This window comes from Pan paniscus, chromosome 18, assembly GCF_029289425.2.
Source record: "Pan paniscus chromosome 18, NHGRI_mPanPan1-v2.0_pri, whole genome shotgun sequence".
Lineage (NCBI taxonomy): Eukaryota > Metazoa > Chordata > Mammalia > Primates > Hominidae > Pan > Pan paniscus.
In genome coordinates, this window is record NC_073267.2 from 30,999,935 (window position 1) to 31,026,139 (window position 26,205).

At 46.6% G+C, this 26,205-nt stretch overlaps 2 protein-coding genes across 9 annotated transcripts in view; both read right to left on the reverse strand.

Annotated features, from left to right (window-relative positions):
* Positions 1-5,381: 5,381 nt before the first annotated feature.
* Positions 5,382-25,893, reverse strand: LOC129393045 (nuclear pore complex-interacting protein family member B8-like). Its single transcript, XM_063597422.1, has 8 exons — positions 25,805-25,893; positions 25,495-25,581; positions 15,698-15,880; positions 11,979-12,078; positions 11,671-11,815; positions 7,533-7,593; positions 7,388-7,423; positions 5,382-6,037 (listed from the first exon to the last, which is right to left on the reverse strand). Exons 1-8 carry the CDS (start codon positions 25,859-25,861, stop codon positions 5,447-5,449), a joined length of 1,260 nt encoding a protein of 419 aa, XP_063453492.1. The 5' UTR covers positions 25,862-25,893; the 3' UTR covers positions 5,382-5,446.
* Positions 24,882-26,205, reverse strand: part of LOC117978822 (eukaryotic translation initiation factor 3 subunit C-like) — a 40,258-nt gene continuing 38,934 nt past the window's right edge. For 2 of the 8 annotated variants that reach the window (XR_010110199.1, XR_010110197.1), the window contains 2 exons: positions 25,815-25,893; positions 24,882-25,652 (listed from right to left, as the gene is read on the reverse strand). The gene's annotated coding sequence lies outside the window, so the exon portion shown is untranslated. Of the gene's footprint in view, positions 25,992-26,205 lie in introns of all 8 variants that reach the window. The other 6 variants (XR_010110196.1, XR_010110195.1, XR_010110201.1 and 3 more) reach the window with 5 other exon arrangements.

The following is a 26,205-nucleotide window of genomic DNA, read 5'->3' on the forward strand; positions in this document are numbered from 1 at the left end:
GATGACCCCGGTGGTGCCTCACAATGGACAACGCCAAGTAGCGCCCGCATCATTCCAATGACCCCTCCCCCATCTCAGTCTCCCACACTCCTCGCAAGGACAGGTCCTCTCTGGAACCTTCACAAACCTGATTTCTGGTCCTCCCCAACCAGCTCCCTGTCCCTGCTTCTGGGCGCTCCTTCCTTCCTGAGCTCCCAGGGTTCCTCAAGGTCACTTTTGGCGACAAAACATAAAAAACAAATGATGGCAGGATGGCAGGAAGAACCTCATACCCAAGCAGGGTGCCAGGTTTTACAGCCTCCGCTCAGCCATTCATATCCTAAGCAACAAAACATCAGCAGGATGCGGAAGGTCCCGATAGTAAACCATCTCCATCACATCCATGTAGCCATCCGTCCATCAACCTGTATCTCAGGAACAAATGTAGATACATTCATTTTAAGCATGCATGGTACATTTACAAAAATTAACCTGACTTATTTTGTTCCAGCAAATCTCAATATATTTGAGAGCAATCAAATCACACAGCATGTTTCTGGTCATATAACTGTGCTAGAAGTCAATGATTAAAAGCTAATTCAAAATTATTATTTGCTTGGAAATTCAAAGTGCCCTTAGAAGACATAAACATAAGAAAGAATCCAAAATGAAACAAGATTGCCTTTCAACTCAATGATAAGATCATAACATGGCAATAAAATGTCTCCCTCTGGCCTGGGAATTCCTCTTTGTGCCACAAGGTTGTGTGATCGCAAATCACCCCTAACCCACCTAGACATTTTAACATCCGAAACCGAGTGATGATGTCCTTATCTATATCATCTTACTGCCTGTGTGTGTGGACTTTAAATTCTGAACCCAAATGAGGGGGAGAAAACCAAGTTGACTTTCATGATTGACCTCTCAGGGATGTCCAAGGAATCTGTGCATTTCAAGAAACAAAGTTCATCAGCTTCTCTCCTAAGGTATTTGCCCACAATACCCAGAGGGCTTGGCAGCATCATGTGTGATGGGTGGGGAGCTCCAAGCAGGTGGGCAGGACCCAGGGGCCTGGTGACCAGGACAGACCCCCACTGTCCATCACCTTTCCTGGCCCTGTCCTCTGCTAAACTTCCCACAGGCCTTCTGCCCGATCACACAGAGTATGCCCAAACTCTCTCAGGCCTCTGGCAGCTGAAAACCACTGCTTTAAATCCCTTTACCATTTACTATGACATAAGGTTATTGTAAACAGGAAATATTCTATTGATGCCACAAATGGAAAGCCAATGCCTTTACCATAAATAGAAAAACAACCCTAAGAAGCAAGCAAAACAAAAACAAAAGAGGGGCTGGGTGTGGTGGCTCACGCCTGTCATCCCAGCACTTTGGGAGGCCGAGGTGGGCGGATCACAAGGTCAGGAGTTCCAGACCAGCCTGGCCAATATGGTGAAACCCTGTCTCTAATAAAACACAAAAATTAGCCGGGTGTGGTGGTGGGCACCTGTAGTCCCACCTACTTGGGAGACTGAGGCAGGAGAATAGTTTGAACCCGGGAGGCAGAGTCTGCAGTGAGCCGAGATTGCACCACTGCACTCCAGCCTAGGCGACAGAGCGAGACTCTGTCTCAAAAAGAGCAACAACTACAAACAAACAAAAAACAGGGTTAACAAAAGTATGGAATTCAATTCTTTTTATATGCTGCAGCCACGTTCTGGCCCTAGATTTGGCTGGGCATGGTGGCTCACGCCTGTAATCCCAGCACTTTGGGAGGCTGAGGCAGGCGGATCACGAGGTTAGGAGTTCGAGATCATCCTGGCCAACATGGTGAAACCCCGTCTCTACTAAAAATACAAAAATTAGCTGTGTGTGGTGGCAGGTGCCTGTAATTCCAGCTACTCAGGAAGCTGAGGCAGGAGAATTGCTTGAACCCGGGAGGCAGAGGTTGCAATGAGCCGAGATCACACCACTGCACTCCAACCTGGGTGACAGAGCAAAATTCCTTCTGAAAAGAAAAAAAAAAAGAAATATTAAGTAACTTGTCTGAGGCCACATAGTTACCAAGACGTGGGAGCTGGGACTTGAACCCAGGCAGTCTGGCTGGATTCATGCCTGCAGCCTCTGCACTCCTGCTACTTACTGTGTGAGAAGCGCCTGTTCTGTGGAAGGTTGTGGGCTGAGATCTTTCCATGAGTTCCACTCATTTACCCCCAAGGCTGTTCTTAAAGACGGGCATGATGGTTATGCCCATTTTACAGATGGGGCCCTGAGGCTCAAAAGGGCATGCCACTCACCCATTTCCACAAAGCTATAGTTAGTTAGCAGAGGGCAGAATTCGGCCGCCTCTCCCCTAGCTTGAAGGCTGTGATTGACACAGAGGTTTTTTTGTTGTCGTTGCTGTTGTTTGTTCCTTTTTCTTATTTTTGAGACAGGGTCTTGCTCTGTCATCCCAGCTGGAGTGCAGTGGTGCGATGTCAGCTCACTGCAAACTCTGCCTCCAAGATGCAAATGATTCTCGTGCCTCAGCCTCCCAAGTAGCTGGAATTACAGGTGTGCACTACCACGCCCAGCTGTTTTTTGTAGAGATGGGGTTAGTAGAGATTTGTTTTATAGAGACGGGGTTTCACCATGGTCTCTACTAAACCCTGTCTCTACTAAAAATACAAAAATTACCCAGGCGTGGTGGCACATGCCTGTAGTCCCAGCTACTCAAGAGGCTGAGGCAGGAGAATCACTTGAACCTGGGAGGTGGAGGTTGCAGTGACCCAAAATCATGCACTCTAGCCTGGGGTCTCGCTTTTGCCCAGGTTAGAGTGCAGTGGCACAATCATAGTGGCTCACTGCAGCCTCAAACTCCTGGGCTGAAGGGAATCCTCCCACCTCAGCCTCCCAAGTAGCTAGGACTATAGGCATGTGCCATCATGGCGAGTTAATTTTTTGTGTGTTTTTATTGTCTCGAGACAGAGTCTTGCTCTGTTGCTCAGGCTGGACTGCAATGGCATGATCTTGGCTCACCGCAACCTCCACCTCCTGGGTTCAAGCAGTTCTCCTACCTCAGCCTCCCGAGTAGCTGGGATTACAGGTGCGTGCCACCATGCCTGGCTAATTTTGTATTTTTAGTAGAGACAGGGTTTCGCCGTGTTGATCAGGCTGCTCTCGAACTCCTGACCTCGTGATCCACCTGCCTCGGCCTCTCAAAGTGTTGGGATTACAGGCATGAGCCACTGAGCCTGGCCTGGTGAGCTAATTTTTAAATTTGTTATAGAGACAAGAGTCTCTCTTATGTTGCCCAGGCTGGTCTCGACCCCCTGGCCTCAAGTGATCCTCCCACCTCAGCCTCCCAAAGTGCTGGGATTACAGATGGGTGTCACCGCACCTGGCCTCTGAGGAGGATTTCATTATAAACCTGCCCTGAAGGGAGGGAATCCAATTTTACGAGAGGGTGTAGCCTGGTGAGGCCTGGATGACCTCCGGAGGCAGGGGCTTGTGCCTGGGCTGAGGCCTAAGGGACAATGGGCAGACATGAAGTTGCCCCAGGCAGAGGGTACAGTGTGGGCAAAGTCAGGAAGTGGCAGGGCTTGGATCACTCCAGGAAGAGAGAGGAGTCATGTGTCACAGAAGCTCGAGACCCAGAGAGTGAGGCAGGCAGGCAGGCAGGGACCAAGCTTGGGCACAGCCAGGAAGGCAGGACAGGGCATGGTGGGGCCAATGGAATCATTACCCAAGTCGGGGATTTTCAGGGAAACAGCTTAGATAAGGCCAGGCATACAGTAGCTCCCACCTGTAATCCCAGCATTTGGGGAGGCTGAGGTAGGAGGACTGCTTGAGCCTGGGAGTTCGAGACCAGCCTAGGCAACATAGTGAGACCCCCATATCCACAAAAAATTTAAAAAAGGAGTTTGTGTTCCTGTAGTAGCATACTTGGGAGGTTGAGGTGGCAGTATCACTTGAGCCCGGGAGTTCAAGGCTAAAGTGAGCTGATTGAGCCATTGCACTCCAGCCTGAGCGACAGAGAGATACGCTGTCTCAAAGGAAATACAAATTAAAAAACCAGCCGGGCATGCTGGCGTGTGCCTGTAGTCTCAGCTACTTGGGACACTGAAGTAGGAGGATCGCTTGAGCCCAGGAGTTCAAGGCTGCCGTGAACTATGATTGTGCCTCTGCAGTCCAGCCTGGGCGACAGAGAAAGACCCTGTCTCTTAAAAAAAAACAAAAAAAACTTAGATAAGAGGATGCTGTGCCTCCCTGGGGGTCTTCAGTCACCCATGGTCCTGGCAAGAGAGGAGGGCCAGGAGAGAGCTTCACCCACCTGCTGTCCTGCCCATGTGACATCCGCAGGTGCTGCCATGGCCACGACTGTTGTTACACTCGAGCTGAGGAGGCCGGCTGCAGCCCCAAGACAGAGCGCTACTCCTGGCAGTGCGTCAATCAGAGCGTCCTGTGCGGTGAGTCCCCAGCACCACTATGCCATCCACCCCGAGTATCCCCTGGGCATCCTGGCATAGCCAGATGACTTCCGTGCGCCTGTTGCAATAACCACTGCTTCCAACTCTCTATAGAACACCCCTTGGGTATATCTAATGTAAGTGATATTTATTTTATTTATTTTTTGAGTCAGAGTCTTGCTCTGTCACCCAGGCTAGAGTGTGCTGATGTGATCTTGGCTCACTACAACCTCTGCCTCCTGGGTTCAAGCGATTCTCATGCCTCAGCCTCCCAAGTGGCTGGGACTACAGGCATGCACCATCACGCCCAGCTAATTTTTGTATGTTTTTCAGTAGAGGTGGGGTTTCACCAAGTTGGCCGGGCTGGTCTCAAACTCCCCACCTCAAGTGCTCTGCCCGCCTTGGCCTCCCAAAGTGCTGGGATTACAGGCATGAGTCGTGGTGTCTGGCCCTAATGTGAGTGATCTTTAACAATGAGGACTTGAAAAAGAAAACCCTGAAGAAACCTACTTCTTTGATGTCTGGACGACAAGGAAGAAGATAGAAATGGCATCAGATAATAAACAGTGTAAATGTTTATCAGAAAGAGGCTGGTGGTCGGGACCAGTAGGAGGATGGCTTGAGTCCAGGAGTGCATCTCTACAAAAAAGTTAAAGGATTTTTTAACATTGGCCAGGCGTGGTGGCACACATCTGTGATCCCAGCTACTTGGGAGGCTGAGGCTGCTTGAAGCCCAGGAGGTTGAGGCTGCAGTGAGCTGTGATCGAGCCACTGCACTCCTGCCTGGGTGACAGAGCAAAACCCAGTCTCAAAAAAAAAATAATAATAATCATATTTTACATAACCAAACACTTCTAAAGATTAAAAAAAAAAACCCTACAATTAATTAAAAACCTCAGGTCCCTCAGGCAATCATACCAGATATTGAAACAAAGCAATAACATAAGGACTGCAGTATTTATTTTATTTTTATATTATTTATTTATTCTTTGTTAGTTTGTTTTTGGAGTGTGGGTTTTGTTTTATTTTTTGATTTTTTTCTTTTTTTCGACCCACGGATTTATTCTTATTGCCCAGGCTTGAGTGCAATGGCGTGTTCTCAGCTTACTCAACCTCCGCCTCTTGGGGTTCAGTGATTGTTCCACCTCATCCACCCTCCACCTCTTGGGTTTGGGTGGTTTTTCCGCCTCGGCCTCCTGAGTAGCTAAGGGAGGAGTCTTGAGATTATCATCCACTGAGGCTGGAAGAGGAGAGGGTGGAAGAGGGATAAGGAGACACTCGTTCAGATTATCATCCACTGAGGGTGGAAGAGGAGAGGGTGGAAGAGGGATAAGGAGACACTCGTTCAGATTATCATCCACTGAGGGTGGAAGAGGAGAGGGTGGAAGAGGAGCAAGAGGACACTCCTTGATATTATCATCCACTGAGGGTGGAAGGGGACGAAGGAGACATTCGGGAGGTGTCTTGAGGCTCAGGGAGTTATCCGTTATAGAACGTTGTTGAGTTGGAGGAGGTGGCTGGTGGCCCATCCTGTTTTTTAAAGTTTCAGCTGTGAGGTAGGGCCAGTAGGGCAATCCTGAAGAATGACGATGCTCCGCTGCCGCCATTCTGACCTGTAGGGCCGAAGAAGGGAATGTTTTCACACATATTCATTTGATGGACAAAATTACCGCCACCAACAGGGTCTGCACCTTCTGTTGCTGGTGATAGATTTTTGCACCTTTCCATCCTCCAGGTTTCAAAATAGCAGTATCAGTGTCATAATATCACCCTTCCACTGAGTACTGCCGACAGCTGGGGAGTAAAGAAAAGTCATTGGGACACACTGTTGTCTCCACATGCCACTGTGTCTGTCTGCAAACGTAGGCAGGCTGGGGTCCTGCCCCAGGGAAGACAGAGTCATAACAGAGTAATAAAGAAGCATGTTTGAGACACAGGAGTGTCTATGTCCATCCTCATTCCTCCCTCACAGCCATCACCAGAGCATGTTTCTTGCACCAGGTCAACAGATAGTAAGAGAGGCATGAAAAGCCCATTGTCCACACATGTTGCAGCTTCCTTTTGGAGAATGTTTTCCAGGCCTTTTATGTTCTGTCTCTGATTCTCAGAACTCTGCAAGGTCAGTGTGACCACCCTGCTCCAAATCTAAGAAAACAGAGGTTTCCAGAGGAACGAGAAATTGTGCCCAGGGTCACACAGCTTGCAAGAGGCAGAGTGGAAGTTGATTCCAGCTCTGCCTGCAGGACCCTCTCACTTCCCCTCTGTTTCCCTTCTTGACAAAGGATCTTCTTCACTCTGGAGGTGCCACCCATGAGAACAAAGAGCTCTGGAGAGATGTGGATTCCTGAAGAGCTGCAGGGGAACTGGGAGAGGGTTTTCTGACAGAACAATCTTACCTCAAGAAGTCAGTTAGGCATGGCTGTAATATTTCTTTTCACTCCCAGGTAATACCAAATTGTAAGTGCACTAGGACATAAAGAATACTTTTGTCCATGGAAAAATGAGGTGGGAATTCTAAACAAAGCAAGTTTTAAAACTGTGTTTCACTTCAAGTGTACAAGTCCCGTCACGTGTAATCATAGGACTCGGCAGCTTTTGAAGGTACAGAGGCCACACAAGAACCAGCTTAGCTGAGCATCATTTAAGGCCTTCATTTGGAATTGTCCCTGTGGGTAATAAGTTACATTCACTCTTCACTAATTTACAGTCAGGGCCCATTTGCTATTACAAATATGGAACCTCTGACACTTTGAATATTAGATCAGGGGCCCCACTGGGTGGGGATGAAGGTGTTTTTGCACAACATGGTTACCAACAGGGATGGGACTGTGATGCTTGTAGGCAGCCTTTCTCTCTGCCATCTCCCTCTGCAGGGCTTGAGCACAGAGCTGTAGGGAGAAAAATGTATCCATGTCCTGACCTGGCAGACTATGTTCAAAAGCAAGGAAAACAAACAAACTTACCCAGTTGCAAAGAGGCTTTCTTGCAGAAGGGGGGATCTGAAAAAGCCAACACATGAGAAATTGAATGTTGAGAGAGTCTAAGAGCCGTGGCATCATCTGCATCAGCACTGAACTATCCTGCAACTGCGGGGAGGAAGCTCCTTACTTTGCATTTGTGGTAGTCCTCTGCCCGCCGCCGCAACTCTTGCGCACGTTGAAACATTTTCCTATGGATTACAATCACTTTCATCAGATAAAGCACCACTTTCAGGATGATTTTAAATAATCTGCCATGTTTCTGTTATCCTCACAACTGTACCCTTACACAATCTATCTCTACCTAGAAAATGTATTTCAGATGGCTATAAGAGTACAGTCTGAGCCGGTCGCGGTGGCTGACGCCTGTAGTCCCAGCACTCTGGGAGGGCGAGGCGGATGGATCACGAGGTCAGGAGATTGAGACCATCCTGGCTAATACGGTGAAACCCCGTCTCTACTAAAAATACCAAAGATTAGCCGGGCGTGGTGGCAGGCACCTGTAATCCCAGCTACTCGGGAGGCTGAGGCAGGGGAATCACTTGAACCTGGGAGGCGGAGGTTGCAGTGAGCCAAGATCACGTCATTGCACTCCAGCCTGGGTGACACAGCCAGACTCCATCTCAGAAAAACAAAAACAAAAAAACTGTACGGTCTGATCCAAACTGTTGCTATATTGATTCCTCCTCTTGCTTACTGCCTGCTGACTTCTGAGATGATAGTTTCCTTCCCCATTCTCAGTATATCCCTAATTCATCCTTCATTGAGCATCTTTTATCATAAAGCTGTATTCTCTTTGTATTAATATCCTTACCGTGTTTCACAGGGCAGAAACAGCTGGGCTTATAAACAGGCATAGTCCTTTTGAAGGATGTGGTTGATCCTACAACAACACACTTTCCTAAGGATGACAACAACTCACCCCACCCCTAGAATGGCTGGTATGAACCGAGTTTCCACACAGTCTAGCTGGCAATGGGGTCAGGAGACGTTTTGCTACTTCACATCTTTTGGTCACTGGTAAATATTAAGGTACTTTGTTTTCTGTTTTGTGAACTCTCTCTCTCTCTCACGATATGTCTTCTGACCATTTGTTTCTATTTCTGCATTTACTGGGTCTAAACACTGTACAAAGGTTAAAAACAACACTCCAATGGGCGTTTCCCAAGAGGGTGGGGTTCAGTTTCTGAACTCACTTGTAGGTGTGTATTTCTTTCATATCCAATTTCCCATTTTCCTCTGCCTCTGATACCTGCCTCTCCTTTTCTGCATGCTCACATTCTTTCATGCTTAGTTTCCTCAGATTAGAAGGGAGAGAAATGCACACACATGATCCACCAGCCCGTGTGGGATTCCCTCTGCCCTTCTGGCATCTGAAGGCTGTGATTCAAAGATCCCCCCTGCAACCTTCCCAGAAATGAACCAACTGATTCTCACAACCAAAGGGAGAATTGACACCTCCCATTGAGGGACAAAAAAAAGTCACACTCTGGCCTGCTGGCAAGTCACCTGTCATTTCCAGCTCATCTTCATACTTCCATAGTTAGTCCTATTCTTTAGTAAATATAAAGACTATTAAAAGCTTCTATGAGGTGCACTATGTGTGTCTCTGGGGTCAGTCTTGTGCTTGACACAGTGAAAGCTCATTTTAGTTCAGTGTGAAAAACCAGACCTCACCAATTCATCACAACTAACTCCATCGGAAGCAGAGGATTGCTCCTCATCTGACTCCTCCTGTGTGAGACCTGATTCTCAGTCAGAGGCTGATGCCGGAACTGAGACCATCAGCCATAGAGAGATCCTTCCAGAATATGGTGTCATTAACCCCGCAGTTCACTACTGCACTTTGCCATGATTCAGGACTGGAACTCTTGTCATCGACTTTAAAGATCCTGGTTGAGAGAAAAGGCAATCTGAATGCTGGGCACATCTATTGAATTAGAAATGGTCGGAATGGCTCCTAAGTCAGGGTGTTATGTCCTGAAAATAGGTGACAATGGCAAAACATCCACCCTGGTGTTGACTGACTTTAACAAGGTTCAGTTCACAGAGATTGAGGGCAGAAAAAGGAAATGGCCTAAAAAGGGTAAGTTTGCTGTGTTGCCCTCACACCACTTGATTCATGGTCCTGATCCTAAGGATCTCACCTGATACTTGGTTTTATAGGAAGGATGTGTAAAATTCCCAGAATGCTAGGAAACAGGGACAAAAACACTTCAAAGAGAAAGTTAATGAACTTGTTTCTGACCACAGGGCATCCTTCAGCACATGCTGTCTGGAGTGGCCTCCAACAAGGAGTGTGTGGTGAGGTGCTGAGAATGCAATGGGAGCAGGGTCCTGTCCCCACGCTAAAGAAGCTCACAGTTTAATGCAAATGAGAAGCCAGTGAGGACATCACTACTCCTGCTGTGCACTTGGGAACTAGAAACACAAAACCTGACTCTGGAGGGAAGCTAAGGAAGCATTCTACTCTTGAGTTGACATAAGTGCATCTGAAGCTTCTGATCTCCGATGAGAACAATGGGGGACACCAAACAGAATATAAAACTCATGATTGAATACATCAAATTGCTAACATGGCAGTAAACAGACATGAGGTGAAGATGGAGAAGAAGGAAACCCAGGACGAAAGTCAGCCTCGCATTTGGAACCCATTTCCCTGAGTTTCATTGCTGAATTCCAGAAGGAACTACTGAGATGCAAAGAAGCACAGCAGCTTTTGCACACATGCATGGGATTAGATGGAAAACAAGTGGATTGAGGGTCTGCCAATGAAAGCGACCCATACTGAAGTCCACTGGCTCTGGTTGAGACCCAGAAGAGTCATGCATCAGAATAAAGGTGGACAGAAAATACCCTGGCCTTTGTAGGGACTGAGCCTGCACCGACGACCTCAGTTGCCGCCTGTATGGAGGACCCCTGACCATCCCCCAGAAGTAGACTCCCATCTCTTCTGCAGCAAGATAACATGCTACTAGGCCTCAATTCATTGCTAAATATTTTTTAACAACTATCTCACATTTAACAAAAAAAGATCAGTCATATGGCAGCAAAATACAATGTAATATGACCAAAACATGAAAGACTGTGAAAATGAATCTGGAGGTGACCCAAGCATTGAATTCAACAATCCAGGCTGGGTGCGGTGGCTCACACTGGGAGGCTGAGGTAGGCAGATCACCTGAGGTCAGGAGTTCAAGACTAGCCTGGCCAACATGGTGAACCCCTGTCTCTACTAAAAATACAAAAATCGGGCCGGGCACGGTGGCTCACGCCTGTAATCCCAGCACATTGGGAGGCCGAGGTGTGTGGATCATGATATCAGGAGTTCTAGACCAGCTTGGCCAATATGGTGAAACCCCGCCTCTACTAAAAATACAAAAATTATCCGGGCATGGTGGCATATGCCTGTAGTCCCAGCTACTCAAGAGGCTGAGGGATAAGAATCGCTTGAACCTGGGAGGTGGAGGTTGCAGTGAGCCAAGATCATGCCACTGCACTCTAGCCTGGGTGACAGAGTGAGACTCTGTCTCAAAAAAAAAAAAAAAAAAAAATTGGCCAAATGTGCTGGCAAACACCTGTAATCCAAGCTACTCCGGAAGCTGAGGCAGAATTGCTTCAAACTGGGAGCAGAGGTTGCAGTGAGCCAAGATTGCACCATAGCACTCCAGCCTGGGCGACAGAGCGAGACTCTATCTCAAAATTAAAAAAAAAAAAAAAAAAAAAGGCTGGCTGTGGTGGCTCACGCCTCTAATCCCAGCACTTTGGGAGGCTGAGGCAGGTGGATTACCTGAGGTCAGAAGTTCGAGACCAGCCTGGACAACATGGTGAAACCCCATCTCTAGTAAAAATACAAAAATTAGCTGGGCGTGGTGGTGGGCACCTGTAATCCCAGCTACTTGGGAGGCTGAGGCAGGAGAATTGCTTGAACCCAAAAGGCAGTGAGCCGAGATTTTGCCATTGCACTACAGCTTGGGCAACAACAGCAAAGCTCCATCTCAGGAAAAAAAAAAAAAAAAAAAGACAGAGAAAGGAAAACCAATGCCAGTACTAGCAACTCCTCTTCCCCCGAAAAAATGACAAACAAGAATGTAGGAAGGGAAAGGAATTATAAAGCTTAAACTAATGAAGCAGAAAGGACAAACTCAACTTTGAACCCACTGAATCTGCCACAAATATTGTAGAAAATATTCTCAAGGACTTTACAGTTGTCTACTTTGATTGGCACATGGTTCATACAACAGTATTTGTGTCAAGGCACATCTTACTGTTTTCTGGCGGTCTTCCTCTTTCCATTGATTTTGTCATGATGGTTGATATTCGTTGTCACCTTCCCCTTATGGATTTTCGCTCTAAATTTTCTTTCCACATGTCTCCATGGAGTAATGACGTCTTTCAGGCCAATTTTATTTCCTGGAAAGGAAGAAACTCTTTTCTTTGTGTGCATACAAATGGACCTCAGCCCTTGGTGAGAGTGAGGAGAAGAGAAGGTGAGAAACCTGAGGGCAAGAAGCTGTTCTTTCCCTTTCCAGGGCAAACTCATTTCCACACTATGGGGACTCCAACAGAGCCATACCTTCTTGTCTACGTCGGTTGGACCTCCAGGCACTCTGCTGTACATCCGTGGATCCATCATGTCCATTTCGAGACCAGAAGATAGTCTTCAGGAAAGACACCTAGGAAATAATAATATAAGAATGACGGCTGGGCACGGTGGCTCATGCGTATAATCCTAGTACTTTGGGAGGCCAAGGCAGGTGGATCACGGGGTCAGGAGTTCAAGACCAGCCTGGCCAAGATGGTGAAACCCCATCTCTACTAAAAATACAAAAATTAGCTGGGCATGGCAGCGGGCGCCCGTAATCCGAGCTACTCGGGAGGCTGAGGCAGAGAACCGTTTGAAGCTGGGAGGCGGAGGTTGCAGTGAGCCGAGATCACACCACTGCACTCCAGCCTGAGCGACAGAATGAGACTCTGTCACACACACACACACACACACACACACACACACACACAAGAATGACATGAGGCTGGCACGGTGGCTCACTCCTGTAATCCCAGCACTTTGGGAGGCCGAGGCAGGCGGATCACCTGAGGTCGGGAGTTTGAGACCAGCCTCACCAACATGGAGAAATGCTGTCTCTGCTAAAAATACAAAATTAGCCAGGCATGGTGGTGCATGCCTGTAATCCCAGCTATTCGGGAGGCTGAGGCAGGAGAATCACTTGAACCCAGCAGGAAAAGGTTGTGGTGAGCTGAGATTGTGCCATTGCACTCCAACCTGGGCAACAAAATTGAAACTCTGTCTCAAAAAAAAAAAAAAAAATAGGCCAGGTGCGGTAGCTCACGCCTGTAATCCCAGCACTTTGGGAGGCTGAGGCGGGTGAATCACAAGGTCAAGAGATGGAGACCATCCCGGGCAACATGGTGAAACCCCATCTCTACTAAAAATACAAAAATTAGCTGAGCATGGTGATGCACGCCTGTAGTCCCAGCTACTCGGGAGGCTGAGGCAGGAGAACTGCTTGAACCCAGGAGGCAGAGGTTGCAGTGAGCCAAGATCCCACCACTGCACTCCAGCCTGGTGACAGAGTGAGACTCCGTCTCAAAAAAAAAAAAAATGACATGAATATACTTCACACAACTGAACTGTACACTTCAACATGGTTAGATGGTTATTATCATCTTATAAGTATTTTACCACAGGTTAACATGTTTCACAACTTGAAAAGGAAGTAATTACCTTCAGCTCTCTGAGTTCTAGAATTTGTAACATTTCACCCCCTGCTCCTTCCTGATCTGCACTGGAGCATCTTCCTTCTGTCCCTGCTCTACTCAGAGTTCACTTTCTTTCCCTCACATCAGCTTCATTGAGGCTGGTTTGAACTTAACGCAAAACATTCTCACTAATGACTGAATTCCCACCAAGATTTCCATATTATCACAGTATGCTTTTAATCTTCTAAGATATTAAATATTTGTTCTCATCATAGCGAAAATGCAATGCAAATCCCATCTCAGATGTGGGTCAGATACCTATGAATCTCCTGAGGTAGTCATTGAAATGACTTTTTTCTTGAGATGGAGTGTCACTCTCAACCATGCTGAAGGGCACTGGCGCTACCTTGGCTCACGGCAACCTCCACCTCCCAGATTCAAGCGATTCTTGTGTCTCGGCCTCCCAAGTAGCTGGGATTACAGGTGCCTGCTACCATGCCTGGCTAATTTTTGTCTTTTCAGTAGAGATGGGGTTTCACCATGTTGGCCCATCTGGTCTTGAACTCCTGACCTCAAGTGATCCACCTGCCTCAGCCTCCCAAAGTGCTGGGATTACAGGCATGAGCCACCACACCTGGCCTGAAATAGTATCTTTCAAATTCTTTGTAGAATTTGTTTTTTCCTGATTTCTGCACATAGGATAAAAAAAAAAAATCATGTACTAGGATTTTGAGAGAAGCAATGGGTAATCTAAAAAGATGAAAAGAGCAACCACGTCAATCCCACAACTACTGCTAGATTTCATAGGAAAGGTAGCTGGCCCAGTTTGGAGCTAGGAGAAATGTTAAACACATGAAGAAATGACAAGCAAAGAAATGCCATCACGCATGAATGCTTCATGGCACCCATGATGTCCCTGCTTAGGAGGTAATGGTATAGATGACTAGATGACAAGGACAAAGATGAGAGGTGCGAAGTTGTCCAAGTCCAACAGCTCAACTGAACTTTCCTAAATGGAATTGTTAAAAAGTGGTAAATTTAACAACTTCCCCTGGCTCACGTGGTGGCTCACGCTTGTAATCCCAGCACTTTGGGAGGCTGAGGCGGGTGGATCATTTGAGGTTGGGTTTTGAGACTAGCCTGGCCAACATGGTAAAACCCCAACTCTACTAAAAATACAAAAATTAGCTGGGCATGGTGGTGGGCACCTGTAATCCCAGCTACTTGAGAGGCTGAGGCAGGGGAATCGCTTGAAGCCAGGAGGTGGAGGTTGCAGTGAGCCGAGATCGCACCATTATACTCCAGCCTGGGCAACAGAGGGAGACTCGTCTCGGGGGTGAGAAAAGAAAAAAAAAAAAAAAAAAAAAAAGCTTCCTCCAATTTATACCGAAAATTCTCTGTTCAGGACTAAGTGGCATAGAGAATGTTAAATGTGCCTAGATATCTTCATAACTCATATATTTTCTGTTTTCTACATATCTTGAAAGGCAGTGCCAAATGACGTGTAATTATCTAGGTGGTTAAACTGAAACATACTTCCTCTTCCCTTGAATATAAAAAAGCATTGTGGTATTAGTACTTTTATCTTGGATCATTGTTCAGAAGGAGGTTCAGCCCCCAGACGACCACATTTTTACTGTCATGAATGGCAAGACAAAATGTAGAGCTCAACTTACCCAAAGGAAAAAAGGCTCAAAAGACAAATTATGGCACAACTTAGCAGCCAAATTCTTACCAAGTACAGACTTTTGACATACTGATCTCTCTCCAGTTGCAAGTGGGAACATGCACTTTGAATGATGTCATTCAAAATTACCCTGCCCAGACACACTTTTCATTGATTCTCTTGGAGGGCAGTTCTAAGAGATTCTCTGGGGCTTTCTCTGCATCATGAGACGCAGTGCAGTTCTGCCCTTCACCTTCCGGCAGTTTGTCACCTCGTCCCTATGACCTCAGAGGAACTTTGTCTCAGGCCAATTGTTTGTTCCTTGGCCTCTTTCATTTCCCCTAAAAATCATTTGCTGCCCCTCTAAATGGCCTACATCTCCATCTATCTCCCTCTCCCCTCAGAAGAGGGTGCTCTTTAAGCATCAACCATCTGGCCCTTCTAGCAGTCTCATTTTTCAGCTGATTCCCATGTTTATGCCTGTTCTAGGTTTTTCTTCTCCTGTTAAGCTGTCTGTTGTCAGCTCATTTCTGCAGTGAATCTTCAGAGAGGAGATTGGAAGCTTTCCTTCCACCCATACGATAGAACTATAAAGCAGAAGAGTTTAGAAAGAATTTCCTATTTAAGTGACGAAACCTCATACTCCATTTGTGATAAATAGCACAAAGGTTAAAAAAACTTATTTTTGACCAAAAGCTCTGTTGACATTCTATTAAACAAACACCGACCTATTTAATTTTCATAATGTAAATGGCAGACATTTTCATAATTCTTATGCTAATAAATCATTTCCCTGATTGTTTGGGTAAAACCACATATTCATAATGAAGTCCAGAAATGTGAATTGTTTTATATAACTTATTCTTATTTGTGATTACAAGTATACCTCTACAGAAAGTTAGTATACTCACACAAAGGTAATTTGTGCAGAAGAGAATGGTAAATGTGTAAGGTCTCAGAAACCCAATAATGATAATTATCAAATTATCCAATTTCTGTGGAGATGGGGTTTTGCCATGTTGGCCAGGGTGGTCTCGAACTCCTCCACAAAAGTCAGTCTCACGATGACGATAGACAGCCAGAGTATTGATAACCTGGAATAATAATAGTTGAAATAATGAAAAGGTCAATGACACCGACAATATTTCACTCAGAAAGAATCATCCTTAGAAACCATCAACCTCCTCCAAAAGGTAACCACATCCCTCAGATATCACCGTGGGATTCCACTGCTACAAAAAAGAACAGAAGTTAGAAGTCTCATGTTTTTCAGATGGATGGTAGTGTTTTTAGGCATTGCAAATGTGGGGTGCTGTCTTTCTTGGTATAAAGCAGGGATATCCAATCTTTTGACTTCCCTGCCTATATTAAAAGAAGCAAAGTTGTCTTGAGCCACACATAACATACACTAACACTAACAATAGCTGATGATCTAAAAAAAAAACTCTTTTTTTTTTTTTTTTTGGAGACAGAGTTCCGCTCCACTCAGTCGCCCAGGCTGGAGTGCAGTGGTGCAATCTCAGCTCACTGCAACCGCCAGCTCCTGGGCTCAAGCCATTCTCCTCCCTCAGCCTCCCGAGTAGCTGAGATTACAGGTCTCTGCCACCATGCCCGACTAATTTTTGTATTTTTAGTAGAGATGAGGTTTCACCACGTTGGCCAGTCTGGCCTTGAACTCCTGACAGGCGATCTGCCTGCCTCGGCCTCCCAAAGTGCTGGGATTACAGGTGTGAGCCACCGTGCCCAGCCATTTGTTTTTGTTTTTGTTTTTGTTTTGGTGTTTTGTTTTTGAGATGGGGTCTCACTCTGTCACCCAGGCTGGAGTGCAGTGGCATGCTCTCGGCTCACTGCAACCTCTGCCTCTCAGGTTCAAGTGATTCTCCTGCCTCAGCCTCCTGAGTAGCTGGGAGTACAGGTGCCTGACAATGCACTCAGCAAATTTTTGTATTTTTTGTGGAGATGGGGTTTTGCCATGTTGGCCAGGGTGGTCTCGAACTCCTGACCTCAGGTAATCTGCCCGCCTCAGCCTCCCAAAGTGCTGGGATTACAGGCATGAGCCACTGTACCTGGCCAAAATCTCCTAATGTTTTAAGAAAGTTTACAAATTTGTGTTGAACTGCATTCAAAACTGTCCTGGGCCACATGCAGCCCGTCACTCATGGCTAAGATAAGCTAAGTATAAAGTAATTATCTTTTCTTTTTGTTTGGAGACAAAGTCTTGCTCTGTCACCCAGGCTAGATTGCAGTGGCATGATCTCAGCTCACTGCAACCTCCGCCTCCCGGGTTCAAGCGATTCTCCTGCCTCAGCTACTGAGTAACTGGGATTACAGGCGCCTGCCACCGCACTCGGCTAATTTTTGTATTTTTAGTACAAACAGGGTTTCACCATCTTGGCCAGGCTGGTCTCCAACTCCTGACCTCATGATCCACCTGCCTCGGCCTCCCAAAGTGCTGGGAATACAGGTGTGAGCCACTGCACCTGGCCAGTAGTTATCTTTTCTTTAAAGTTATTTACTTGTTTTTTAAATTGATGTATAACATTGGATGCATTTATTATATATCACATGGTAAAAGAATCCCTCTAAATAATACTTCTCTCTTGGATTATATGAATCTTTGTCATTTAAAGCTCAGCATAAGTAAAAAAAAATAATAATAAAATGAAGAGATTACTTCATTCACAAATAAGGATCAAATTTTAGTGCTTAAAAATTAACAAGGTGGGCCGGGCGTGGTGGCTCACGCCTGCAATCCCAGCACTTTGGGAAGCCGAGGTGGGTGGACCACGAGATCAGGAGATTGAGACCATCCTAGCTAACACGGTGAAACCCGTCTCTACTAAAATTACAAAAAATTAGCAGGGCATGGTGGCACGCGCCTATAGTTCCAGCTACTTGGGAGGCTGAGGCAGAAGAATCACTTGAACCCGGGAGGCAGAGGTTGCAGTGAGCCGAGATCGCACCACTGCACTTCAGCCTGGGTGACAGAGCGAGACTCTGTCTCAAAAAAAAATTACCAAGGCGGAGATCATGAAAATGGCATGAATAGTGTGGGATTTCTCTAAGATTGTTGATATTAATTCCATTAGACTCTTATGTGAGTGAAGACGAAGACTTCCCCTAAGTTCAGACAGCTTGTGATAACATTTCTACATCGATTCCTCAGGATTTAACTATATATTCTTGAAAACATCTCAATTTTAAATGTTTCTTTCAAGATGGTGAATTAAACAGAGATAGCCCTTCATCAGGTTGAACTCAGCATATGCTGTGTCTGAAATGGAAATGATGGAGTTAGAGAACCATACAACAATGGTAATGATTTCAGAAACATGGTGTTAAGCAGAACAAAGCAGACACAAAAGAGTACCTATGGCATGGCATGCATCTGTATACGTGAAATTCCAGAATAAGCAAGCTAACCTATGATAAGAAAGAGACTGGCTGGGAAGAGTGAGAGTTCACTTTCTGGGGTGACATGATAGTGTAGATCTTGGTTGGGCACGGTGGTTCACGCCTGTAATCCCAACGCCTTGGGAGGCTGAGGCGGGCGGATCACCTGAGGTCGGGAGTTCAAAACCAGCCTGACCAACATGGAGAAACCCTATCTCTACTAAAAATACAAAATTAGCTGGGAGTGGTGGCACATGTCTGTAATCCCAGCCACTCGGGAGGCTGAGGCAGGAGAATCGCTCGAACCTGGGAAGCAGAGGTTGCGGTGAGCTGATATTGCCCCATTGCACTCCAGCCTGGGCAACAAGGGAGAAACTGTCTCAAAAAAATAAATAAATAAATAAAATAATGTAGATCTTGAAAGGGGGTTGGTTTATGCTGGTGTATGTACTTTCCAAAGTTAGTAAACTTACACTTAAGGTTATATATTTTGGCCAGGCGCGGTGGCTCACGCCTGTAATCCCAGCACTGGGAGGCTGAGGCAGGCAGATCACGAGGTCAAGAGATGGAGACCATCCTGGCGAACATGGTGAAACCCCGTCTGTACTAAAAATACAAAAATTAGCCAGGTGTGGTGGCCTACTAAAAATACAAAAATTAGCCAGGCGTTGTAATCTGAGCTACTCAGGAGGCTGAGGCAGGACAATTGCTTGAACCCCGGAAGCGGAGGTTGCAGTGAGCCGAGATCTTGCCACTGCACTCCAGCCTGGGCGACAGAGTGAGACTCTGTCTATGAAAAAAAAAAAAAGAAGTCATCAAACCAGATGACACAAATCAAATGACATTTCACTTTGTTTTGGTCCATTTTGTTTGTTAGAGACAAGAGTGCAGCGGGGCCATCTCGGCTCACTGCAACATCCAGCTCCTGGGCCCAAGCGATCCTCCCACCTCAGCCTCTCCAGTAACAGGGATAACAGGTACGCACCACCAGGCCCAACTAATCTTTTTTGGAATTTTTTGTAGAGATGGGGTTTCGCTATGATGCCCTGGCTACTCTTCAACTCCTGGACTTGAGTGATCTGCCCACCTCGGCCCCCTAAAGTGCTGGGATTACAGGCCTGAGCTGTGTAATTTCATGCCGCGTGACACAGCCCAGTAAAAAGGAAGAAACCCCGCGGGTCCAGCGTCTACTCACAGGGGTGGGATGATGGCTGATAAATCCCAGCAGGAGCCAAAAGAGGAGCCACCACCGCAGCCACAGCCGCATGTCCTGGTCCTTTCAGGGCGCCCTGAGGCGGCCAGGACAGAGGTGGAGGTGGCTTAGGGCAGGGGGGAGGGAAGGGGACGGGGACCGGGGCCGGATCTGAGTTGGGGAGGGGGAGGGGAGGGGGAGGGGAAGGGGAGGGGAAGGGGGGAAGTAAGGGAAGGGAAAGGAGGGGAAGGGGGCTGTTGGGCACCTGGAGGAGGTGGAGGAGGAGGAGGAGAAGAAGAAAGGGGTCTGGGAAAGGATCCGGTTCAAATTAAGTTCTCAAGCGCTGGTGGAAGGTTTAGCTACAGGTCACGGAGAAGATCAGGGAAGCAACAGGACACGCGGGGCAAGGGAGCGTGAGGCTTAGAAGCAATTAGAGGGAGACAAAAAGGTTCTGCTATCCACCAAACCTTCTTCGGTCTGGGCCCTCCCTTGGCAACCCTGGGGCTTTATACTCCCTCTCCACCAATCCCTGATGACCCCGGTGGTGCCTCACAATGGACAACGCCAAGTAGCGCCCGCATCATTCCAATGACCCCTCCCCCATCTCAGTCTCCCACACTCCTCGCAAGGACAGGTCCTCTCTGGAACCTTCACAAACCTGATTTCTGGTCCTCCCCAACCAGCTCCCTGTCCCTGCTTCTGGGCGCTCCTTCCTTCCTGAGCTCCCAGGGTTCCTCAAGGTCACTTTTGGCGACAAAACGTAAAAAACAAATGATGGCAGGATGGCAGGAAGAACCTCATACCCAAGCAGGGTGCCAGGTTTTACAGCCTCCGCTCAGCCATTCATATCCTAAGCAACAAAACATCAGCAGGATGCGGAAGGTCCCGATAGTAAACCATCTCCATCACATCCATGTAGCCATCCATCCATCAACCTGTATCTCAGGAACAAATGTAGATACATTCATTTTAAGCATGCATGGTACATTTACAAAAATTAACCTGACTTATTTTGTTCCAACAAATCTCAATATATTTGAGAGCAATCAAATCACACAGCATGTTTCTGATCATATAACTGTGCTAGAAGTCAATGATTAAAAGCTAATTCAAAATTATTATTTGCTTGGAAATTCAAAGTGCCCTTATAAGACATAAACATAAGAAAGAATCCAAAATGAAACAAGATTGCCTTTCAACTCAATGATAAGATCATAACATGGCAATAAAATGTCTCCCTCTGGCCTGGGAATTCCTCTTTGTGCCACAAGGTTGTGTGATCGCAAATCACCCCTAACCCACCTAGACATTTTAACATCCGAAACCGAGTGATGATGTCCTTATCTATATCATCTTACTGCCTGTGTGTGTGGACTTTAAATTCTGAACCCAAATGAGGGGGAGAAAACCAAGTTGACTTTCATGATTGACCTCTCAGGGATGTCCAAGGAATCTGTGCATTTCAAGAAACAAAGTTCATCAGCTTCTCTCCTAAGGTATTTGCCCACAATACCCAGAGGGCTTGGCAGCATCATGTGTGATGGGTGGGGAGCTCCAAGCAGGTGGGCAGGACCCAGGGGCCTGGTGACCAGGACAGACCCCCACTGTCCATCACCTTTCCTGGCCCTGTCCTCTGCTAAACTTTCCACAGGCCTTCTGCCGGATCACACAGAGTGTGCCCAAACTCTCTCAGGCCTCTGGCAGCTGAAAACCACTGCTTTAAATCCCTTTACCATTTACTATGACATAAGGTTATTGTAAACAGGAAACATTCTATTGATGCTACAAATGGAAAGCCAATGCCTTTACCATAAATAGAAAAACAACCCTAAGAAGCAAGGAAAACAAAAACAAAACAGAGGCTGGGTGTGGTGGCTCACGCCTATAATCCCAGCACTTTGCGAGGCCGAGGTGGGCGGATCACAAGGTCAGGAGTTCCAGACCAGCCTGGCCAATATGGTGAAACCCTGTCTCTAATAAAATACAAAAATTAGCCGGGTGTGGTGGGGGGTGCCTGTAGTCCCACCTACTTGGGAGGCTGAGGCAGGAGAATAGTTTGAACCCGGGAGGCAGAGTCTGCAGTGAGCCGAGATTGCACCACTGCACTCCAGCCTAGGCGACAGAGCGAGACTCTGTCTCAAAAACAGCAACAACTACAAACAAACAAAAAATAGGGTTAACAAAAGTATGGAATTCAATTCTTTTTATATGCTGCAGCCATGTTCCGGCCCTAGATTTGGCTGGGCATGGTGGCTCACGCCTGTAATCCCAGCACTTTGGGAGGCTGAGGCAGGTGGATCACGAGGTTAGGAGTTCGAGACCAGCCTGACCAACATGGTGAAACCCCGTCTCTACTAAAAATACAAAAATTAGCCAGGCATGGTGGCACACACCTGTAATCCCAGCTACTCAGGAGGCTGAGGTAGGACAATCCCTTGGACCCGGGAGGCGGAGGTTGCAGTGAGCCGAGATCGTTCCATTGCACTCCAGCCTGGGTGACAGAATGGAATGAGATTCTGTCTCAAAAAAAAAAAAAAAAAAAAAAAGAAGCCCTAGATTTCGGTTGTGTTGGTTGTAAAAGGAGAGACCAAGTAAGTGGGGGTTGAAGTCAGATTAGAGCAAAAGTGAATGGCAGAGAGTAGTATAATGTCCATGAAGGGCTGCTAGAGTCACCGTGATCATAGCCCAAGCAGAGACAGGGAAAGGAAGATGTGAGCAGAGTTTGGGGTCTCGAACAATGGAGGTTATTCGTGCAGCCCAGGAAAGGCTCCCCAAAGCCAGGATCAACCTCCCTTGCAGGGAGTCCCTCATGGAGGCATGGCCAGGCACCTTAGATTTGAGACCAGCTATGTTGCTGCTGACCAGCTGTGTGACCCTGGGCTGGTTTCCTTCCATACAATGGGAGTGCCAATGGCTGCATGCATGCAAAGACCGTCTGAGGATAGAAGGAAGCAATCTGTTGAGCACCCGTGTACCTGAGTGTCATCACCTCCCAAGGGCATCCTTCATTCCAGAGCTGGCACCTTGGAAGGCCCTTGGTCACTGAAGGCAGTGATGATGGTAACAGCAGTAAATCATCATTTACGGCTGATGAGGGAAGGCCAGGGGTAGGGCTCCTAGGTCCTGGATAAGAATGAGGGTCTGGGCACTCCTGGGGACAGCTGACTGGTAGGACTCCTGGGTCCCCAGGGGGCAGGTCCATCTTCAGTGGCATTGGGCCTAGGCTGGGATGCTGAGTTATCCACTGGAGCATCAGCAGTACAGGCAGGCACAGAGGCAGTGGATCCATCGGAGGTGGCAGGTGTAGGATCATCTGGTGAGCAAGTAGAGTCACCAAGCCTGGCTGACCACTACCCCCACTACCCCCACTATCCCCACAGACGATGCCCTGTCCCTTGCCTCATGCTCCGGCAGGGTACAGGCTCGCACCTGGGGCCTCATGGAGCATCTCTCTAAGACCTCTGTGTCCTGGTCATTGAATGGGCACTGGAGTCACCCAGGGCCATTGGAACAAAGAGGAAGAATCAGGCCCCACGATGTTTTGGGAGAGTGTTTAGCACAGGAAAATGCACAGAATACATGCACGACACGGGGGCACTGTCAGTGTGGGAGCAATAGTTTACAACCTCCAGCCCTAATCTGAGCACTCTCACCTGTGCAATCTGAAAGGAACAGGAGACTTGCAGGAAAAAGAGTGCCTGGATTTAACTTAAAGGAACTAAAATGTTGGAATTTTTACTCTTGATATCCTTCCAAATCAACTCTCTCAATGTTCCCATCCTCAGAACTATCATATGGGGTAACTGAGGCAGTCAGAGATTTACTGACTCAATGTCACTCAGTTGATTCTGAGTTCACTGCTGATTACATCTGACCAAACTGCTTTTTCTGAAGTCTACTCCGTTTCATCATGCTGGTGATGATTTTGTGCAGCTCTGGGACAAACTCCACCTGGCTGAGGATAAAGCAAATCTGCGGTGACTTAGTCCTCCTGTCATTTCCCATCAGTTCCCCACTCTCCTCCTCTGCCCCTCCACAGTCTTCCATGCAGGCTGACACCATATGACGGCCTTAATGGAGTCCACCGAGTATTTCAGGTTCTCTCCTGGGCCACTTGAAAGTGGATGTACCCATGGGATTTGCTTTGACCCAAGAGATGTGAGTGGAAGTGAAGCGTGTCACCTCGAGGCAAAAGAGTTGGGAGCCATTGAGACTGGCCACCCTCTCCTTCATCTCTTAGAGCAGCTGACAGCTCCCATATGGAGGCTGCTCCTTTATTCTCGTGGCAGGATGAGGGCACGTGGGGCACAGGGCACAGGAGAGCCATGGAGGATGTGCAGCATGGGCAGGAAAAGAGCCTTCAGTGGTGTACATTTCCATCGTTTGGGGCTGTTTCTTACCTACAGTGATACCTAGTCCATCCTAGCAGGCATGCACCATCTACCCCACGCTCTGTGATGCAGACTAGCCTGCCGTCAGAACATGAACTGGTGGTCAGACACACGTAGGTTTCAGTTCCAGCTCTGCCTCTTATTGACTGTAACCTCAGGCCTAACTTTCAGTCTCTGAGCCTCAGTTTCAACTCTGTAAAATGAGGTGGCTATACCATCTCAGGTTGCAGAGAGAATTAAATGAAATATAAGTGCATGTAGAGCATTGAACCCAGGGCCTGGCACACACAGTGAGTAATCAATGTTAGCCATGTAGCTTCATGATGCATACTGATTGTCAATATTCAGACAATCCAGTAAAGTATTACCAAAAATAAAAGTAAACTTATTTGCATATGTATTCTTTCAATCTTTATTTTTAAACAGGGTAAAACTATGCATATTCTTTCATAGCCAGTGTTTTTCTCTTCATAGTATACTGTTAAAATAATTTTATCTTGGACCGGGTGCAGTGGCTCACACCTATAGTCCCAGCACTTTGGGAGGCCACGGTGGGCAGATTACGAGGTCAGGAGTTGACACGAGCCTGGCCAATATGGTGAAACCCCATCTCTACTAAGAATACAAAAATTAGCTGGGCATGATGGTGCACACCTGTAGTCCCAGCTACTCAGAGGCTGAGGCAGAGGAATTGCTTGAACCCGGGAGATGGAGGTTGCAGTGAGCCAAGATTGTGCCACTGCACTCCAGCCTGGGCGACAGAGTGAAACTCTGTCTCTCTCTCTCTATATATATGTGTGTGTGTGTGTGTGTGTGTATCTATATAAATCTCAAAAATAAAAGATCATTTTTGAGATTATCATTTTAAAAGACAAGATAATGTTCAACTTAATGACTAATTTAATTATTACTATTGGACTTTTTGTAGACTGCACAGAGCATTCAAAACAAATGAAGGAGAATAAAAAATATGTATTACATATTGTAAAATAAATGTGATGTGGTTAATTCTTTTATTCAAAATTATAGAACATATATATGTACTATAGAATGTATTTCTTATTATGAGTCATGTTAAAAAGTAGTTTAGAAGCTGTTGATTTGAATTTCCTTTTCAAATTTTGCAGGATAATTTTTTTTTTTTTTTGACAGAGTCTCGCTCTTTCGCACAGTCTGGAGTGCAATGGCGTGATCTCAGCCCACTAAAACCTCCACCTCCTGAATCTAAGCAATTCTCCTGTCTCAGCCTCCTGAGTAGCTGGGACTACAGGCTCACACCACCATGCCCGGCTAATTTTTGTATTTTTAGTAGGGACGAGGTTTTGCCATATTGGTCAGGCTGGTCTCGAAGTCCTGGCCTCAGGTGATCCACCAGCCTCAGCCTCCCAAAATGCTGGGATTACAGGCATGAGTCACCACGCCCAGCCTAAACTTGGCAAGATAATAAATAACCTTTTTAAGTGTCGTTGGGCACTTGTCTGGTTGTTTTTCTTTAGGTTACCATGCCAGCAATGATTCCTTTTGAGTTTCTGACAGAAGATAGTGGTTTTCATCCAAATAAGTCAACTACTCTACCCCACCCCTAAGCCACTTGTATGGAAAGAAAAAGAGGAAGAAGCCAGTACTGTGACTGCGTAAGCTTCCCCCAGCATCACCCGCTATGAGATGTGTGGCAGCTGAGACCCGGGAACTGCTCAAGGGCACCAGGCCCCATCTGTCTGCACTCACTCACCTTCCTCAGGTACTCGCATGGGCATGTCACTGACTTTACGTGCTGCTGCAGCTCCTTGGTGAGCTGGCCCTGGTCATGGGACAGGAACTGTGGGGTCAGGACAATAGAGAGCTTCACCATTTGCAGAATGAGAACAGAGGCTCATGATGATTGCCAACCTATTAGATAATTTAAAAAAAAATTGTTGAATGAGTGGAAAAACAAGGTGATGTTTGAGTCTATAGTGGTCAAGGGCTTCAGAAAAGGACAGAACCAAGTTCAAATTCCTGTACTTTGAATTTCTACTTCATGCCATGCAAAATTACTTTACCCCTTTTAACCTCAGTTTTCTTCTGTGTGAAACAGGAACAATAGTTTCATTCGTCATTCAGTTTCTCTCAAGGTTTCACGAGATCATACCTATAAAACATCCAAGTCATTTAAATGTATCATCATTTCTGTCATAATTAGTGGGATCCATTTCACCATTATTGGATATACAGTTCTGTGCCTGAAACCTACAAAAAAAGAAAATGTTAAGTCTAAAAAGCATTAGTGATTTCTCATTTTTATATTATTAATTATAACCCTATTTAATCACACAAGGCCTTGTCCATGGCAGGTGCTCAATAAACACTTGTCGAATCAATGCATGTGGGCTCTGCAGCCACACTGTTTAGATTCTATTCTGCCTCCACCACTTATCAGCTGTGTGATCTGGGTAAGATAATT

Coding starts and splice junctions, on each gene's coding strand:
- LOC129393045 (XM_063597422.1), bottom strand. CDS start 25,861: ATGACGAATGAAACTATTGTTCCTGTTTCACACAGAAGAAAACTGAGG. Junction 7,594..11,670: donor AGGAAGACCGCCAGAAAACA/GTAAGATGTGCC, acceptor TGTAATCCATAG/GAAAATGTTTCAACGTGCGC. Junction 7,424..7,532: donor AGGACTACCACAAATGCAAA/GTAAGGAGCTTC, acceptor TGGCTTTTTCAG/ATCCCCCCTTCTGCAAGAAA.